The 20,227-nt window shown below is 38.6% G+C and overlaps 2 protein-coding genes across 5 annotated transcripts in view; both read left to right on the top strand.

The window, feature by feature from the left end:
• Positions 1-15,926, top strand: part of LOC111873781 (DNA repair protein REV1) — an 80,233-nt gene extending 64,307 nt beyond the window's left edge. For 3 of the 4 annotated variants that reach the window (XM_023868732.2, XM_023868733.2, XM_023868731.2), the window contains exons 9-10: positions 3,964-4,142; positions 13,087-15,926. In XM_023868732.2, the coding sequence (XP_023724500.1) occupies positions 3,964-4,142; positions 13,087-13,210 (303 nt within the window). In that variant the 3' untranslated portion in view covers positions 13,211-15,926. The remainder of the gene's footprint in view (positions 1-3,963; positions 4,143-13,086) is intronic. The other variant, XM_023868730.2, reaches the window with a different exon arrangement.
• Positions 15,927-18,485: 2,559 nt separating this feature from the next.
• Positions 18,486-20,227, top strand: part of LOC111873791 (26S proteasome regulatory subunit 7) — a 36,795-nt gene continuing 35,053 nt past the window's right edge. Inside the window, exon 1 of the mRNA XM_023868762.2 lies at positions 18,486-18,660. Within this exon, the coding sequence (XP_023724530.1) occupies positions 18,588-18,660 (73 nt within the window). The 5' untranslated portion in view covers positions 18,486-18,587. The remainder of the gene's footprint in view (positions 18,661-20,227) is intronic.

The following is a 20,227-nucleotide window of genomic DNA, read 5'->3' as shown; positions in this document are numbered from 1 at the left end:
AATCCTGGATTTAATTTCACTAGTACACCTTCCATCATCTGTTAACAAGCTAACCAAATATTTAAAACATTTCACATTCTTCAGTTGTTTTTGGTCTGTCTTTATTGTGACTGGGGTTGGTTGTCTCGAAATTTTCATTACTTTTGTTTTCTCCACATTCATTTCCATATGTAGATGAAATTATTGGGGATCATTAGTGTGGGTTTCAACATAACTGATCAACTACTGATCAGATTTTTTGCATTCAGTCAGATGCTGGAGAAAAGATGAGAGTACAATAAGACAGCACATCAGCTATTTATAGATTTCAAGAAAGCCTTTGATTCGGTTAGGAGGAAGGTATTTTACAATATTATCATAGAGTTTGGGGTATCTATGAAACTAGTTAGTCTTATTAAATTGTGTTTAAATGACATCTGTAGTAAAGTCTATATAGGTGAACATTTATCTGACAAGTTTCCAATCCAAAATGGTCTAAAGGAATAAAATGTTTTATCACCATTGCTTTTCAACTTTACTTTAGAATATGCCATTAGGAAGGTCCAGGAAAACCAGGTGGGACCAAAGTTAATTGAGACAGATTAGCTGCTGGTCTATGCTGATGATGTAAATCTATTGGGAGATAACATAGATCCCAGAAAGACAAACAGAGAAACTCTAATTGACAATAGTAAAGAGGTTGGTCCAGATGTAACTGCAGAGAAAACTAAATATGTGTTGCGGTCTTATCACCAGACTGCAAGGCAAAATCATAACCTGAAAATAGCTGAGACAGCTTTTGAAAATGTGGCAGAGTTCAAGTACTTGGGGACAACAGCAACAAATCAAAACTTGATTCAGGAGGAAATTAAGAGGAGATTGAATTTGGGTAAAGCTTGCTACCATTCAGTCTAGAACTTTTTGTCTTCTCATCTGCTGTCTAAAAACATAAAAATTGGAATATACAGAACTATAATTTTGCATGTGAATTTGTATGGGTGTGAAACTTTGTTTCTAACATTGATGGAGGAACGTAGACTGAGGGTGTTCGAGATCAGGGTGCTGAGGAGAATATTTGGACTGAAGAGAGATGAAGTGACAGGAGGTTTGAGAAAACTGCATAATGAGGAGCTTCATAACTTGTACTCTTCAGCAAGTATAATAATGATCTAGTTAAAGTTGATGATATGGGCAGAGCATAAAATGTTAGGAAATTCTTGAGTGGCTTCACAACTGGTGACATCTCAGAAAGGTCTCACTTCCTTGGAGTTGACTGGTTGGTTAGAGTAGGTTTTAGAAGATACCTTCCTTATTCTGAGCCTTAGAAAAGTTCGTTACTCTAACCATTTTATTTTGCATAGGCACTCATTGGGTGACCACTTTTTAACCGCCCCCTTTGTCTTCTTCCTCCCACTTACTCCTTGTCCATAGTTGCGCGCCACATGATCTTAAAATGACGCCAGGACTGTCAGGAGTGGTTGATGGATGGAAAAAGGGATAATGTTCAAGGCGTGATCATGAGGATTCTACTCATGGCTTAACAGGCCTTGCTTCGATGAGAGGGTTCACCAAGGAAGTCACTGGACCACACTACTAGTAAAAATGATGAACTTAATTTATTGTTAACAACACTATGCAGTGTTACACAAATCAGTCCTTTTAGGCTGATATTTTGGTCTGAATCTCAGGCTAGTCTCTAGTCTCTTGAATTCTGGATCTCTACTCCCTTTGAATTCTACTACTGTTATGCGTGCTAGGCGGCCACATAGAAGTCATCACGTTGAGCACTTGAATGTTCTCTGTTGTCCTGTCAGTTTTCACAGGAATCTTATATTTAGCAACTTCTTACCAGGTAGCTACTCATTCGTTGCTATCTGTTGTAATGGAAACTAGTGCTTACTTAGCCGTTGCTTATCCATGAATGTCTGGCTCTGGCTCCACTGTTGCAGCTTTCAGCTGTCACATCACAGTACTCTTCATTGTCACTGCTGTGAAAACCTCAAATTCAACATCGAGGTTCCCACATTTTCTAGACAGTTGGCTCACAGATGACACTGAGGCTGTCAGCCTTATGCCCCAGCCACCGTTTAACCCCAGAAAGATTTCTGGTATTCATTTCTGTTAGATGCTGAGTTGACCCCAAGGCCATAGTGAGGCTAAAAGGATTGGGTCAATTGAAAAATCCACTGACCTCATCAGGAGTTGAACCTGTGATCTTCCTGTTTGTAGCATAGGGCCTCAAACAACTACATTACCATGTGTGCCCCCATATACAGGGTGATTCACGAACTTTTACCCCAGCTTATGGTACATATTCCTGGGGTTATTTCCTGCAAAATTTCCTCATAAACTTTTGGTCTATTTTCAATAGTTACGGAATAATAATAGATTTTCAAAATGCATCATTGTGAATGCAGCGCTCTGCTCTCCTCCTGGGCGACCTTGCGTTCCAGTCAGCTGTGTCAGCTGATAAGGCAGACCTGTTGGAATGTTGCGCGATCCTAGGCAAAGTGATCAGGACGTTAGGTTGGTGACTTTGTGAAGTTAGGATGCCGTACACATTTTCCACTGAGGAATATGCCAATATGGTGTTTGTTTTGGGTGTATGTGATGGAAATGCGAGAGCTGCTGCCGAATATCACCGGCGTTATCCTATTCGCAGGATTCCGAATCCTAAATCCATTAGCAGTACATTCAGCACATTAAGACAAACTGGTTCTCTCTCCAGCATTTGTATACAATATGAACGAAATCCTCAACATGAATTGTGTGAAGAAGAAACCATTCTCGATGCTGTAGAGTGTATTCCTCATGCCAGTACAAGACGTCTAACTCAGCGGTTTGGTGTTTCTCAGTCCGTGGCATGGAGGACTCTTCATGAGAACAGGCTGCATCCTTATCATTTACAACAAGTACAACACCTACAACCAGGAGACCGTGCTCTTCGTCTGCAGTTCTGCAACTGGTTAAATGGAAATTGGCAGTTGTACCGCTTGATAATGTTCTGTGATGAGGCACAATTTACACGTGATGGGGTCAACAACAGTCACAGCTTACATGTTTGGGCAGACAATAATCCCCGTGCCACGATAGAATCGAATTTTCAACAGCGATTCAGTGTCAATGTCTGGTGTGGTGTTCTGTATGATCAGCTAATCGGGCCGTTCATTTTATTGCATTTGGGCTTGGATGAAGGACATTGTGTACCAGGTAAAGGTACAAATATGTGAAGCATTGCTTGAACATATACTGGATGTGGCGATAACAATAAGAAAAAAACGCGTGGAACTGTGAAATGCTACGAGCGCTGTTCATACANAAGCTATGTCATTCCAATACCTAAGCCTAAGTACAATACACAGATAAACCTTGTCTAAAACATCCTTGAAGGTATGTCATACCTTTAGTAAGCACCCTTGCAGAAGGAAGGTTCCATGTGTTCACCAACATCACCATTACAATAATTATGGCTGTAATTGTAACTGTATACAGAGTGATTCATGAAGTTTTACCCCCACTTAGGGAGGGCATTCCTGAGGTAATTTGAAAAAAAAAATTGGTTTTAGAATGCTTCTTTCCTAAAACATTAACGATTTAAAAAGTGTTTGTATTGTATTTCTAATTTGTTTTGACTGAAATTCGAAGAAAAGAAGATTTTTCGCCAGTTTTCAAATTACTGTATCTCTTTAATTATGAGTTGGATACCATTAGTATATTAACATTTTTTGTTCCAAATTACCTCAGGAATGCCCTCCCTAAGTGGGGGTAAAACTTCATGAATCACTCTGTATACAGTTACAATTACAGCCATAATTATTGTAATGGTGATGTTGGTGAACACATGGAACCTTCCTTCTGCAAGGGTGCTTACTAAAGGTATGACATACCTTCAAGGATGTTTTAGACAAGGTTTATCTGTGTATTGTACTTAGGCTTAGGTATTGGAATGACATAGCTTCAATAGCAATTGATTTTTGTCCGCAGGATATCTCCCTGTACAGCACAATGACTGTAAATCAGGTTCGGGCACTGGTGAAGGAATGGGTGTCATGTGAGGATGTGCCACAGCCTTGTGATGTCAGCATGCTAGCAGACTACTTAGAGAAACAGATTGCCAATCAGAACCTAGATGACATAAATCTTGTGGCCAAATGTTTGTACAGGTCAGTCAGTTAATGCATTTTAAAATTAAAGTAACTTCTAAATTCACTCAGTCCTTATGAAGATTTGGTCTTACAGCTCACATTATGAAATACTCATTTGAGGTCTGTGCAGAAGTTCTGGGCACTTTTACTTTCACATTTTTTATGTAAGATCATTAATATCTCTGTATGTGTTTTACAAGAAAATAATTATTTTGTTGTATTATTATATGACCAACAACACAACAAATTCCAAATAAATAAACCAGTATTATTGTATTAACATTTGTTCATTATTCATTATCTGCTGTGTGTTTTAATCTAGGTGGATCATCAGGCAGTTTTCATGATATATAACTCATTATTGAATTGTGTTCTAATATGGTTCTGTTACTACTTCTAGTATTAGTAGAATCATACAAGGAGTACTGACAGAACCATAGCACAGGAACAACCACAATATCCAGGAGTGGGAAGAAGTGATATCCCCACACAAGACACACCATGTACAACATGCACAATAATTTCACCACAGAAGCAAATAAGAGAACATACAGAACTTAGCATCACTTGAACACAAGTAATCACCCATGTAACATATACATAAGGGACTAATACAACACTGACTTCCAGGTAAAAAAAAACTACTCTGTACTCTACGACATATTGCTACAGACATTTGCTTCACTTCAAAATGAATCCAGTGTAAAATTAATTAATTGATTAACAGTAAGAATGTTAATATTCTAACAGAGATTTGAGACAATGTTTTAACCTTTATGACTAATATTACAATTTAGTAACACCATGAGATGTTGAAATTGGTAACGAAAATTATATTAACTGTTCAGCGTGGTTTGACGTGTATGTTTCGTCAAGGTATTTAAATCGTCTGCGGGGGTTTGACGTCAATGTTTCGTCCAGCTGCACACCTATGTTATAACGCCCATAATAATTGATGGTTTTGCTGTAGATTGTTAGATTTTTCGCTGGCCTGTTGTCAGGAGAACTATATTTAATAAGTCACGAGTTTAAGAGCGCTAAGTCATCGTTACATATGCCTGTCTTGCAGCAAATTTCCTGTTGCTCTTGGGAGAGGTTTCTTCGTTCTACTGTTATGAATGGTGTGTTTTCTTTCCTATGAAGTTATAAACAGCAGAGACGTGATATGTGCTGTGTTTATAATATCATATTGCCCTGAGCTGGCCACACTAACACACTCAATTGGAATTCTTAGAAGAGGGATGTCCAAATTTTATTCTTGCAAGATCGATTGATTTCGCACAGTACATGGCAGCCAGTTCTTAGAAAAACGCCACAAATTAAGGCAGAACACTGTGGTCACCCCCTGTGACGATACGGGTGTGTGTGGGGGAGGGAAAAGAACTCATTCCTTCATGTATTATCGCTCCAGTTGACTCCATTTTATCGTACTGACCTTGGTGGTCGTTTCGAGGGATGACCATAAATATTTTTTTGAGCCAGCTAAGCTCTGCTTTCGTTCACTACATACCAGCCAGTTCTTAGAATAACTTCATGAATTCTGTGGTCACCCCTACGACNAGACAAGGCGCACAGAAAGATGTTTTGTTTACGGAAAAAGAGCCAAATGAGAGATACGCAGTACTGGTGTGGTGAATGTGAGTCAGCGCTGTGTATAGTAGAATGCTTCAATGTGTACCATACTCCGCTCAAATTCTGAACCACCTGCTTCCTTTGCCGAGATACCGGGCGCTCATATTATAAGGCAAGGTTATAAAACCACCTTTTAAGATCATTTTAGTGAAAGTTTCATGTTCCTATCTCATATAATTTAAGAACAATGATGAATAAATCATTTTCGAGCAAAATTTAAATGGACGGCTGAATATATTACCGCCGGAGAGACACGGCAGCAGAATTTAAATGACCGTGCAAAAGGGTTAATATAATTACTAATATGGATCCATATAAGAAATACAATTTAATAACGAGTGATGTATCACTGTCACTGCCTGATGATGATCCAGCTGAATCGAAACATGTAGCAGGTACAGAATAATAAACAAGTGACAATACAGTAATATTGGTTTATTTATTTTGAATTTGTTGTGTTCACAGCCATATAATAATACCACATAGTGATACACAACAGGATGCATACAATAAAGAAATTTTGTTGCACCTGAAATGTTTCTCCTGTACTTCAGACATCTTCTGGAATTTATCTGTTGTTCTGTAATGAAATTCAATTTTAAATGTTTCACGGAAGATTTCCTCACCAAATATTAAAATTACAAGGTGGTTCAAATATGACGAGGACTGATTTTTTTTTAAACCAAAACTGCCAAACACTTACTTGCAAATGTCAGTCTTCAACATACTCCCCTCCGGAGTCAACACATTTTTTCCAATGTTCTGGAAGCATCCTGATGCCCTTTTCAAAAAAGTTTTGTGGTTGGCGGCGTATTCACTCCCGAACATTCTGGATGACGGCGTCATTGTCCACAAACCGCATGCCTTGCAAGTCTGATTTGAGCCTTCCGAACAGGTAGAAATCACTTGGTGCCAAATTGGGACTGTACAGCAGATGTGTCAGAAGGTTCCATTTCAATTTCTGGAGGGTTTTCATTGTTGTTTTGGCTGTATGGGGGTGTGCATTGTCTTGAAGGAAGGCTACCCGCTTTCCACCTCTCTTCCGCTTGGATCGAATCTTTTCCTTCACGTCTGTTGCCAGGAGGTCTGAGTAATAAGCTGCATTGACTGTTCTGGCATCTGTCAGAAAGTCTACATGGATAATCCCCTGCCAGTCCCAGAAGAACGTTGCCATCACTTTTCCTGCCGAACGGCTCCTCTTGGGTTTGGGAGAACTGGTATGCTGCCACTCGCATGATGATTCCTGGGACTCGGGAGTGAAGTAGGGCACCCATGTTTCATCGGTGGTCACTATAGACTTCAAAAATGCATCACCTTTGTCTTCAAACTGCTGTAGGAGACGACTGGCAACTTGCATGTGCACCATTTTATTCATGTCCGTCAAAGTGCGTGGTACCCACCATGCATTCACCTTGCAATAGTGCAGGTGGTATTTCATGATGTCTTCTACACTACCAACACTGATGGACAGCATTGCTCCAAGTTCTTTGATAGTGATGTGCCTATTCTCACGAATAAGTGCATCTGCACGATCAGTGTTTGGCTTGGTGACGAGTGTTCGCAGCTGACGATCATGCGGTCAATTCTCCATGCGCTCTCTGCCCTCTCTGAAGCACTTACCACTCAAACACATGGGTCCGTGAGAGACACTCTTCCCCATACTGCTGTTGGAGTCTGTGGTGAATTTCAGCAGACGGGACGTTTTCTCCAATGAGGAATTTGATCACAATGCGTTGTTCCACGCTCCGTGGTACCTTCTGTTCACTCATCACTCTAGCAACTTCCAGACAGAACTGAACAGGTTCTAACCCTAACAGGAGGGAGGGTGGAGGTTGTGGCTTCACTCTCTCAAGGTCGCACAGCTGCTGCACAGTGCGGCTTGTTTAAAAAAAAAACCAGTCCCGGTCATATTTGAACCACCTAGTGTATTAAAATTATTGGTTCCACTGTCTGATCAGTAGTTTATTTTCTTCTTTTTCTTCTGTCTATCTGCCTGCCTGTCTGTTTGTCTATCTATCTGTCTGTCTTGGAATGAGTCTGCCAAGGCAGTATATGATTCAAGCCTTAATCTGTGCAGTAGCAATCATTCCTTGTAATATGTTTTTGAACTTTACAATAGATTTTGCAAAGTGTCTTCATATTTTTCCTCAGAAGTTATATCCCAGTTGTGTCTACAAGTGGGTGTTCGTTAGATGGCAAACAGATTCGTGAACAGCTGCATAATGACTCACATTCTTTCAGTGAAATTAGTCAGGATCCTGATATTGGTATAATTGACCATAGTGATCCTGATGCTGAAATAAGTAAGCCTGATTTTGGTGGCAGTGGTAGTACTTCTGATGACAGTCATGGAAGTGTGAATGTAGGTGTGGTGATGGTGGTGGTGAAAACGATGATGACAGTGATAATGAAGGTTGGACTATGGGATGAAAATGACCATGATTTCTGTAAGATACCATGTGTGCCTCATTTGGTTATAAACCACCTCAGAAGTGGGCAGATGCCGGTTTCTCCATGCAAAGTTTTTCTGCTCTTTTTAGTGCAACTTTCTTCAAAGAAATAGCTTCTGAAACGAATAGATATGTGAGTGAAAAAGAATGAAGCAGTGCCTTTGAAAAACCATTTGATTTGGGTCAGGTGGGAAGACATTACAGTTGAAGAGCTGATGGCATTTCAAGGTGTTATATTGAACGTGGCAAAACATGAAATGTTCCATCAAGGACTTTTTCTCTGAAGAGTGGCTTGACTCTTCATGGTTCTACGAGGACATATTTCAAGCATGGTTATTTACAATTATATTGGGATCTTTGTGTCTTTACCTCTTGTAGGCTTGTAAATGCAGTTCTGAGCCAGTAAAGTAAAGAATGTAATTGATCACATTTAATTGAAATTTCTGGAATTTTATAGCCCAACACATTATTTATCTACAGAATAATCATCTCTGAATTTCAAGGGCCATGTGGTTTTCAAAATGTACAATCCACAAAACCAAATAAAGTGGGGACTTCACGTATATGTAGTCCCTGATTCCACAAATGGATATGTTTGTGGCCTGAGCTCCTGTTAGGAGTCAGCAACTACAAAAAGTTAAATGCTCCCAGAGCTAACATTCACCAGCAAAATTGTTCTAGAAGCCATAAGCAAGGTTCAAAACATAACACATGAAAAGGGTTATCATCTGTACACAGACAGGTTTTATACCAACTTTGACCTAGCAGGCAGGAGAGAAACATCATTTTATTATGACACATGTCCAGGGAAGCCTGGACTCCACCCCAGCAAGTGTTTTGTCATATATCAAAACAATGAAGAAATACTCTTACATACACTACCAAACTTGTCTCCGACGACTTCATCTTGGTTTCATTCTCTGTGGAATGATAGCAAATAGACAGGCACCATTCACAATATATCTCACGACCGAGAGCGTTAGAATCCGTGAAAAATACTTCACACAATCAATATTCAAGCAGTAGGAAATGTGATTCGTTCAGACCATATTTTCATCATACTTACCAAAGTTTCTTCTGCTCTATGCAAGTTATAAAGAAAATCAAACCAGTTCACAATAGTGATTGAAATTACATAGCTCATTGGTGTTTAAATGGGCCGCAATGGTTAACATGAAAACATTTTGCATTATGTATGTAGTGTTTTATGTGTTTTGAATGATTGTCACAATAAACTGCAGTTATTTTCCTAAACAGCTATAACCGGTTCTTTAAATGGAGACAGTGTATTTCCTGTGATGCAGGAACTGAGTCTTTAAATATATGAATGAATTTCAAAGGCCTAAATATATGTACCTTTTGCATTGCCTATTAATGTGTACCATTTCATTTGTTACATTTGCCTGCCTTTTTAATGTTAAGTTTATACTTTCCTTTGATGTTGCATCAAAATGTCAAGGAAAGTGTAACAGACAGAATAACAGCTATTAATGGGCAGTACTAAAAACACATAATTTTAAACACTGAAGGGCATGATATATAGACTGAAGAAAATAGGTTGCAGCAAGAAGTTTCAAGTAGAATTCATAATAAATGCCAGTTTTCCCATTTCACTGACTTCCAGTTGTACAAATTCTGCAGTGTTAATGTCATATTTGGGTAACATAAGTTCGTAATGCAGTAATGAGATTCAGTTTACCTCATTGACTGGAGTGGTGGGCTCATGCACAGATGATCATAAGTGCTGATTCTAGTTCATTTAAATCACTGTTGCTCACAACTGCAAGAATGTTACAGATGATTGTTGTTACTGTTGTTTTTGTCACGTGTTGGTGACCAGGCATGGGGTTTGGATTGATAATTGGATTTGTTGGACTCTTATAACTCATAACTACAAAGAATTATAACACTAATTCTAATATACACACTTAACAAATCACCACAGCACACGCAAAGTTTCAGTCTGTGTCTCCAGTGGTCATAGCTTGATTACCATTGCATTGCTAGGTTACCGCTGCTAACCACTGAGGTTCTTCATGGCCAATAAAAAACTGCCACTGCTCACATACAGCTCACAAACAGCTCACAAACTGCACTCACTAACCACTGACTCAAGACTGGCTGGCTTCATTAATTGGTTGGTCAGTTAATTTGCTGCTGGCTCTTGCCAGCACAGTAATTGTTCGTTTCAAATCCTATCAGGATCCGTGACCAAGAATTTTATTCTCTCCTAGGCATGTACACTTTTAGAAGTGGGGCCCCCTCTTTGATGAGGGGAGGGGTTAGTCTTTCTGTGTAGGCCCAATATTTGTTGGACCTATTCGCAGTTCACTGACTGCCAAATTGCTGGTGGCCCTTGCCAGCACAGTGATCCTTGGTTCTGAGCCCCATGAGACTTGTGACCATATTTTACTGTCTCATGGCTCTGGGAGCTTTAAACACTGACTTCTGGCTGGCTTGGTGGATTGGCTCATTGGTTGGTTAAATTGCTGCTGCCCTTGCCAGTGCAGTAATTCTTGGTTTTGAGTCCCATTGGGATCCATAACCAACATTTTTGTTTTCTACTAGACATGTACATGTTCATAAGGGGGTCTGATTACTACTAATTACTTCCTTTGTAGTAGAGGTGACTCGAGTTGGTGTGTATTCCTTGTGGTCTAGTGGCTCGGATGCTTGTCTTTCACCCTGAATAGCTTCAGTCATAGTCAGAGTCAAAGTTACTTTATGACTGGCCGTTTACTGCCAATCATCTTGTTTTGGCACCCATCTCCTTGATACTCATGACCACCATTTTTTTTTTGCAACTGAACCCTTACGGTCATAGTCCTTATGTAACATCCTCTCTGATGAGAGGATGGGTTTAACTCTTATGAAGTCAAAGTCAAAGTCACATTGCGACCGACAGTCAGTCAGTCTGTCTGTCTTGGTTTTGAGACCAGATATTTGATTCTTTTTTATGAAAATCTCTTGGTCCTCATTATATAGCTTTGGGACGGATGACATAGAAAACACTGTCTCCAGCAGTTCCTGTATCATTGAATGTTTATTCGTTGCCTAGCAGTGACCCACTTGTGATGATGTTGGACGTGTTTAGTGGGCCAGTGCCTTACAACAAGTGCTGTATCACTTGCTATGGGAATGTGTTTATTGGCTGTTACCTAACAACGGGGTTTTCTAGACACTCAGCTCAGAGATGACAGTGAGGTCCGCCTTACGCACTGGCCATACTTTATCCCAGGATGATTCCTGGTACTCATTTTTTGTTAGGGGCTGGGTGGACCCCAGGCCAGGACCATAGTGCAGCTGAGAGGATTAGGTCAAAAGTCTTTTGGCTGTTGTCTCGGCCACTTCTACACCTCTGTTTCAACCTCGTCATCATCAGTGAAACATTTTCTACCAAGGTGGTTTTGTAGCAGACCACACAGATGGAAGTCACTAGGGGCCAAGTCTGTGCTGTAAGGTGGATGTTCAGAAAGTTCCCATTGTAGTTCTTGAATTCTCTCCTGTGTTTCTCAGGCTGTATGGGGTCTGGCATTGTCATGATGAAGCACTACCCCTGTTGCCAATTGTCCTGGATGTTTTTTGCAAATTGCATCCTGAAGCTTCAACAAAACATGGTATGATGGAGAATTCACATTTTCACCACACTTCAGAAAATGGGCTGACAGTACTCCCTGAGAATTCCAGAACACAGTAAGCACAGCCTTCCCAGCTGATGGTGTAACCTTAAACTTTTTGGTTGAATGAGAAGGTGAACTGGGATGTTTCCATTGCATTGAGGCATGCTTTGCTTTGGGTTAATAGTGATGCACCCATAATTTGTCCCCAGTAGCAATCCTGTTAAGCATATCTTCTCCTCCATCTGCTTACCAGAAGAGATGTTGCAAGGACAGACCCATTTGGTTCATATTTTCTTGGTCCTTCAGTTCTGTGGCACCCACCATTTGCACTCTTACCGAAACTCCAAAACAGTCATGCAAAATGCTGTATGCTAAACCATGGGAACACCCTAGTGCAATTGCTACACTGTCTATCATTCTCCTCCTATGAGCTTGAATCATATCTTCCACCTGCTACACAGTTGCGTCTGTCACCATCTCAACAGGGCAACCATGTCGGGCATCATCTGCGACTTTCAAACGTCCTTGAGAGAATTTTTTGACCAAGTTGTGACCACTTTACACGACAAAACACTTCCTACAGTGATTAGGAAACATTTCTTTATCAATATATTTTTTGCATTTAGTCCTTATGCCCATAAAACTGCACAACAAACGCTGCTCTTCGGTAGTTCATTACTCAAGCACTGTCACTATTTTGACTTTTGAAACCAGCTTCTGAACATGCACATGCCATCTGCTACCTAGACTTTCATGAAGCTGGTCTGTACTGCTACCAAATTTTACACATGGAAAACCTATTATATCCATTACAGCTGTTTTACTTCCATTTGTGACCTTATATTTACCGACTCTCCCTCGTATACGTAAAGCAATATTGTGAAAACCTGTAGGATAGACAGTGGGAAACTGCAAGTATGTAACTAAATTGTGTGACACTTATTAATGTATAATTCTTTTTAGTTTTTGTGTCTAGATTTAAGCATTCAAAGGGAAATGAGCATCAGAAGTTCTTCAAAGGAACTGTTATGTTTCTAGTTACAGAAATTAATTTGGAAGACTGCTCATTACATTCAGGTTCTTGCTGCCAGTGTGTTATGACTGTCTTACTTCAACAGCCATGGACAATGCTGGAAATTACAAGTACAGCTGAACCACTATTTAATGTACTGTTTAGTGTTCAGTTAAATGAAGATGTCACTGTCTTGTCTATTTTAAGCTAATGGTGAAAATACTGACTGTGTCTGTCTTAATTTGCAGGCATGTCTACAAGAAAAGCAGTAGTGTGTGGCAAGAAGTGTATCATAACATCATTGAGAAAGTACAGGACATGATGCTTGTTGTATATGGAGCCAAGCTGAAGCTGCAGGACACATTCACATGAACATCATTATGACAGATGTTGCCATCTCAACCTGTTCTGTGGATATCATGATTTCAGAAATGCTTACAGAAACCCATTCAATCTTGTCTGCTGTAAGGATTACTGAGTGTCTGGATGTTGTCCGTCTCCGAATATTCTGCACAGAACAATGCATTTTGGAAACTGGCAAATGTATGCTGAAACATATCACCCACTTTGTAAAAAATGGGAGTAAAGTATACGTTATGTGGTGGAAAAATGTATATATCTCCACTGGACAAAGATAAGCTCCTTCTAATGAACACAGCTGAGTATGTGCCTCTGCACCTCATTACTTGAAGATGGAAACAGATTCAGATTCCAAAACATTTTCTGGTTGGAACTCTAGACAATGGTAAAAGTCCAGACCCCAGAGCCCTAAGTGTAATGCATCATTATCAGAACTTTTTCATTCCCACATTCACTCATGAGAATGATAATGGTAAAATAATCGTTGATAATATCAGCCTTAACCTGGATATATGATAAAATAGGCAGTTTTTATAACATGCAGTAGATACTGGAGTGAACATAATACCACTCATCTTATTATAATAATGACAATATAGAAACAGAAATCTTAATGGCAGGTCTTTTAAAAAATTATATCTATAGATCAGTATATGTTAGGCATATTCAAGAATGAATTTTTTCAGTCCAAAGTGACATTGAAATGAGAATTTGGAAATATTTTGAGATTCAAGATGAGATCAAGAACTCTCCTAGCCCAGTTTCTTCACTGTAATCACAATATAAAACACTAGCCAGTTTTTCTTGTGCTTGTAGGTTTGTACTGCAAGTGCCGAGATGAGTTGGTTGTCAGAAAGTGAAATACTGATGCTGCATACAGGAATATAGAAAGATAGTATGGGGAGGGCAAAGACTGATTTTATGGACAAGATGGTTCATGTTGGTGTTGCCAATCATTATGATTCGGAAAGTAAAAGCAGTTATTTGAAAATTCCTCAGAATTGAAGACTGAAAATGGGTATTAGAATCGAGATTGACATATTTTTCCTCAGTGCAGTCTTAGAAATTTGAGACTTGTACATGTCTAATATACATTAAGTCTCACATAATATTTATCATATCACATGAAAGGATTAAAATTTGACTTAAAGACCATGATAAAATTAGTGCAAGCAGTCTGCACGAAGACTTAAAACAGATTTAGTTTTGGTCCCTCAGTGCTGTCAGCAGCTGAAGTGCAATATTCTAAACAATATGTCATACTTTGCAGAATCCAAAATAATGATGTGGCACCACATGGAATCTGGAGTTCATTTTGTGAGATCTGAGGCTGTCATGTTGGTGAGCATGAGATTACTTTCTTCTGGGATATGTCACCGTGCAAAGTGATACTAGGTAGAAGTTTTCCAGTGTTTCAGATGAATGTGCTGCCTCTGTCTTCTGGGTGGAGAAATGATCCTCTGAAATATCAGTGAACTTCCATCAGACTTCACAGTGTCACATTCCAGAAGACAAGCAGTATTCTGAATTTAGTCTTGTTTGACAACACTATTTATTGAGCTGCTCTGAGATTTGGAATTATGATTGTAAGTGTATCTACAAATTTTGGTAAAACCTTTTGTATGTGTGCGTGCATATGCATATATGCATAAGTATATCTGTGCGTGCAAACTTGCATGTATGAAAATTATAAACATAGTGATTGCATAGATTTTTTAAACAATGGTGTATTCAAAGATTTTGTGTATTGATGATGATGATGATGATTTATTGTAGGTGAGTTCATTCTACATAATTGTGTTAGATTGTTGATTGTTTACTATCTACTTGTTGCAGTGTGCAGTCTGTGTTGCCTTTTGTAGGCCATTACTTGTGAATGATGACACTGCCAAGTTATTCTTACATAGCAAGCCTGGAATGGTAATTTTGCCTATCAGTGGGCATGAGTATTGTATATTGTAATATATTATATATATTGTATATTTGTGTATTCCAAAATATCGTTTATACAAAAAATGTTAAAACATATGAGGACTTAGGCTATACTCCTGTCTCAGTCCCATGTTAGAGGGACAAATTTTGTTACTTCATTATCCGCACATTTTACACAAAATTTTGTATCTTTGGACTTTTCATAGTACAATTTGATGTACTTCAAATCACTCCTGTTCTCATTTTAAACCGTAAGGTTCCCCTGTCAACTGAATTAAATGCTTTTTTGAAAACCTCAGAGCACCAATATACTTGTCTCTTTTTTTCTCTCAGCTATTTATCAACAGTTGTTTTATCATAAAAACGTTACCAATGATTCCTTTTGCCTTAACAAATCCTGTTTGGCATACTGATAGCACATTATGATTTAATAGCCAGTCTTTTTATTTGCCAGCCAAGAACCCAGAAAGTATTTTACCCAAAACTGGCACCGAGTTGTTTTTGATTTCCCTTTCCTTGTATATTGGGTAAATAACTGCATTTTTACAGTCTGACAGAAATTCCGTTTTAGCATACTTTCCTCATTTTGAAAAGATAAGAGGAGGCTTGTGATGTCACTTTACTGTCTGTGTATCCATCTGTGTCTATTTGTATATCTGCCTGATGATTGTTACGAGGCTTATGGGATGACCTAGCTTTCTGTCTGTGTATCACCCCCCCCCTCAAATTTTCAGACTTGTAGAATCATCTTGCTGTATCTCTGCATATCCCCCTGATTTTTATTCGGAGGCATGGGATCATCTTGCTGTCTGTATGTGTGAATCCTCTTCCATTTTTCTTTTTCTCTGCAGTGCATGTGATATCAAAGGAAAGTAGACAATTGTGTATCATACCTAGTTATTATTATTATTATTATTATTATTATTGGATGGGGTGGGTTTCCCCATGCACCGCGACCAGTTGTTGATCTACTGTACATCCCCCTTTGATAGTCTACCAGTCTCCATACCCTACTGGTACTGGTGTGTGCTATCAGACCCGTTGAGCCAACGAGGTGGGCCCTCGGTACTTTGATACTTCCCCCACCTACCAGAGGCATTGGAAACTACTTGGGCGGGAAATTGTTGCCTAATTAACTCAGAGGTCTCCTAGAGACATGAGGTTCTTTTATGTGCCGTAAATCTATGACATGGGACACATGGCTTAAAGTCCCTCCCGGAGGACTTGTTCCCTGAATTTTTCCGCCCTTAAAAATTCCACGACCTCTGCCGGGTTTGAACCCGCATACCTTGAGTCATGAGGTGGGAATGTTACCCCTAGACTACGGAACCTAGTTACTTTTATTATTATTAAACCTAGCAAAATTTTGATTCCTTTATCTCTTGTACTCAGCATCCTATTACAGTTACCCAGAAGCAGCTTCTATGGTGCAACAAGTACATGAAGTATATGAAGTACTCAGTGACACTGACAACCTTGCCAGATGCACACTGGCTAAAGTGGGGTAAAGTTTTGAATGGACCCCTATCATGAATGTAGTGAAGGAGAACAATAAAGTTTTGCAAAGCTCTAGATGGGAAGCCACTCTTTAGTGTCCTTTACAGCATGTTTGTGGTAACACTGAATGAATGGAAGGCCGTCCTGAAGGTGAATGCACAGGAAGGACAAAGTGGTGCAATGGAGAAAAAGCATCAATTGAATCAATGGATCAGGACGACGACTTCCAGGAAGTAAAGAGACGCAAGAGGCATGTCTCTAACAATACCTTACAGACAGCCAAGAAATTGATCAAGATAGTCCCAGCGTCAGCAGCTGTGAAGATGCCTACAAAAGCAGTGTTAATTCATAACTTCTTCACATCTCTCAGAACTACTGACGTGGACCCGGAGACTACTGAAGCAGAGAACACATTACCAGATCAGGAGGTTTTCAGAAAACCCGGTAGGTCACCACCAATAGTGATGACTTCTACCACAGATCTTATTCAACTCCAAAGCGACTTAAAAGAACACATCAAAGGGGAGTACGAGTGCCGAATCACACGAAATGGAACCCCTACCATAACAAAAGAAATGGATTATTCTGCCATGAAAGTACATGGATAAAAATAAATCTCCATTGTTTTACTTTTTCCTGAAATTGCGAAGAACCTATCAATACAGTAATTACTCCAGCAGAAGATATTACCAACAGCCTTGAGAATGTAGTCTTTATTCAACGTGAAGCAAAATGACGGTCACTCAATTAGTGCCCAACAAACCCACGTGGAACCACTCCAACTATTCCTTGTTACCTCGACAAGAAACATAAAACTTCAAGAGATATACAAGTTGAATATCCTTAACATTATTATCATCAAGGTAGAGTTATACAGAGCTCAGGCTGGCCTTATGCAGTGTTATAACAGCCTAAACCTTGGCCATGCCTGGGCCAACTGCAAGTAATATTCAATATTTGTGCGATGGTGGCCACCTGCATAGGGAACCACCGTGCAGCAGAATCGCCGACAACATGAAATTTAGAGGGCATGTCTGTCAGTACAGGCTCCCAGTTCGACTAACAGTGACGTTAAAAATTACCGCTGTAGTGTAACTGATTATGACAGAGCTCAGTGAACCTGCCTCTGAAAAAGACAAAATGTGTTCAATGCAAAAATGTTACCTGACTTAATGAAACGAAATGGCTACTAGAGTTTGCTTTGAGTTATTTGTCTCATTCTGAACGTTCAGGTTTATAGGTGCTTAAATGTGAATGGCCTGTTTCCTGGGCAATTTTGGTATCGTATAACAAGGACTCACATTCCTGTTAGTTTAGCCGTATTGGCCAGATATAAAGACAATTTTAAATAAGGTCATAAATAAACTTGTCTTGTGAAATCTGATATATTTTAGTATTAAATTGGATCTGACCCAATTGTAACTAAAAAAATTATATCAGCGTTTTAGTTCATGTGTATTCCGTCACCATTCATGTATCCTTTAAGAATCATGTGATGTTGTCCTGTCTGGGAAGAAACATTTTGTGAAATGTTTATTAAAACTGCTTGGCGGCAACCCTTCCATTTTTATTTCCGCGTGTCTATTTAAGCCGAAAGTAAATACTAAGTTCTAACAATGTGGCTAGCATGCACATTATTTTATTTTACTTATTTAAACTTTAAAACGGTTTATGGATGAACTGATGCTTACAAATGGACATCGTGCCCTAAACCAATTTAGTTTGCCGTACACGCTGTATATTTTCGCTGCTTTTTGGCTAGGTCTGTGTGTATGTAATCATTTTGAATGTACTTAGCTTCTGAGGGAAATTTTATTTCTGAAGCGAAATCATCTGTGCGACTAGCTAGGTTGATGTATATCGATCTATTTTGTTCGAACCTCGAAAGCTCGAAAGTTGCTTGTCAGCTTTAGGTTCTAATTTCACTAAGAGCGTATTTGTTTGATAGTATACTGCCAAAATGCCCGACTTTTTAGGAGATGAAATGAGGAAGGTAAAGAAGGACGACAAGGATGAAGAAAAAGAAATAAAGTGTAAGTAATATATGTATGTAGTTCTAACCTGTACGTTGGACGTTTGTGCTGTATTTGTATGATTTGTATCGTGACTGCTGAAGACAGCATGGTGTAATGATCTTCAAGTTTGCTCTCAGTTGCGGGCAAGAGTCAGACTGGATATTACGTGCGTTTTTCAACACTTCCCAGCCCGTAGAACTGTGAAATGTACGAAAGACGGTGAATTATAATTTTATATTTCATATTATTTCATATTTCATTTATTCACCTTCCATAAATCCTGTCGAGAGAACATTCTCATGCGGATGTGGAGATCCTCCTTGTTACAGTCACAACTAAGGATTACAGTTGTCATCCAATAGCATTCTCATTTGTATAAAATACTGATAAACATGTACAATATAATAAATAAGTTACTTTTAGTAGTAAAAGTAATGGCAAACCTTATACAATTTGTACAGTTTTATGCAAGTCTGTTAATTAAAAATTCAATAGTTAAAACATAATGTCATTAATGAGTTTTGTATAACATACATTAATTATATAATAAATTGAAATAAAGAGTAGTATACAGTAATATAAAAATTGTGTATATATAAAATAAGCATCTAAAAACCAGAACACAGATTGACAACCTTGTCTTCTTTTAATTGTAAAGCAAGACAACTACTCTCACCTTAAAAAGATATATAACCAAAATATTCCTGTAAAGAATAAAAAGAATAAATATAAACATTGTTTTAATTGTACCTCAAAACTCTTAGTGTCACTCGATATATCCTTAATGTATTGTGATAGATTATTATAGACCTTTGTTCCTAAACAGTAAACTCCCTTTTGGTATTTACTCAAATTTACAAGAGGCTGATGTAGATTATTTTGCTTTCTGGTATTTATTCTATGAATCTATGAATTTACTATGAATTTGTTTCTATTTTATCACAAAGAGCATAAGAGATAGTATGTACTGAGATGCCAGTGGTAAGATTTCTAATTCTCTAAATAAGTTCCTGCACGAATCCCTCCTTCTGCGTCCCAACATATAATTCTAATTATATTCTTTTGCATTCTAAAAATTTTTATACTTCGGGGTGGGTTACCCCAAAAGGGTAAACCATAATTTATAATAGAATTAAAATAAGAGTGATAAACCATTTTTAAGGTATTTATGGACGTGTATGGTTTAAGCAATCTTATTATGTAGCAGACAGAACTTAGTTTTGAACTAATATACTAAATGTGGTATTTCAAGCTCATTGTGTCATCAATGAATATTCCAAGAAATTTAATATTGGATTCATTCATTCATCTGTAATCTGTCAAGATGACAGGTCCACAGTCTCTTCCAAAACAGTTCCTCCACTTGATGTGATCTAGAGCTTTCTCCTTCAAATGAAAATATCCTCTTCTGTCCCCAAGGACATCCAGCATCTTCTTACGTCTTCTTCCTCATCTTCTGGTCACAATATTGGATATAGATGTAATCTGTTTTTTTATCATATACAGTTTTTATTTCAGATTTAGGATTATTATTTTTAGCTGTAAATTGAATGTAGTGGGTTTTGTTAAAATTTATAGAAAGTTG

This window comes from Cryptotermes secundus, unplaced genomic scaffold (assembly GCF_002891405.2).
Source record: "Cryptotermes secundus unplaced genomic scaffold, Csec_1.0 scaffold214, whole genome shotgun sequence".
NCBI lineage: Eukaryota > Metazoa > Arthropoda > Insecta > Blattodea > Kalotermitidae > Cryptotermes > Cryptotermes secundus.
Note: the sequence above shows the minus strand (reverse complement) of the source record. Positions and strands in the feature narration are given on the sequence as shown.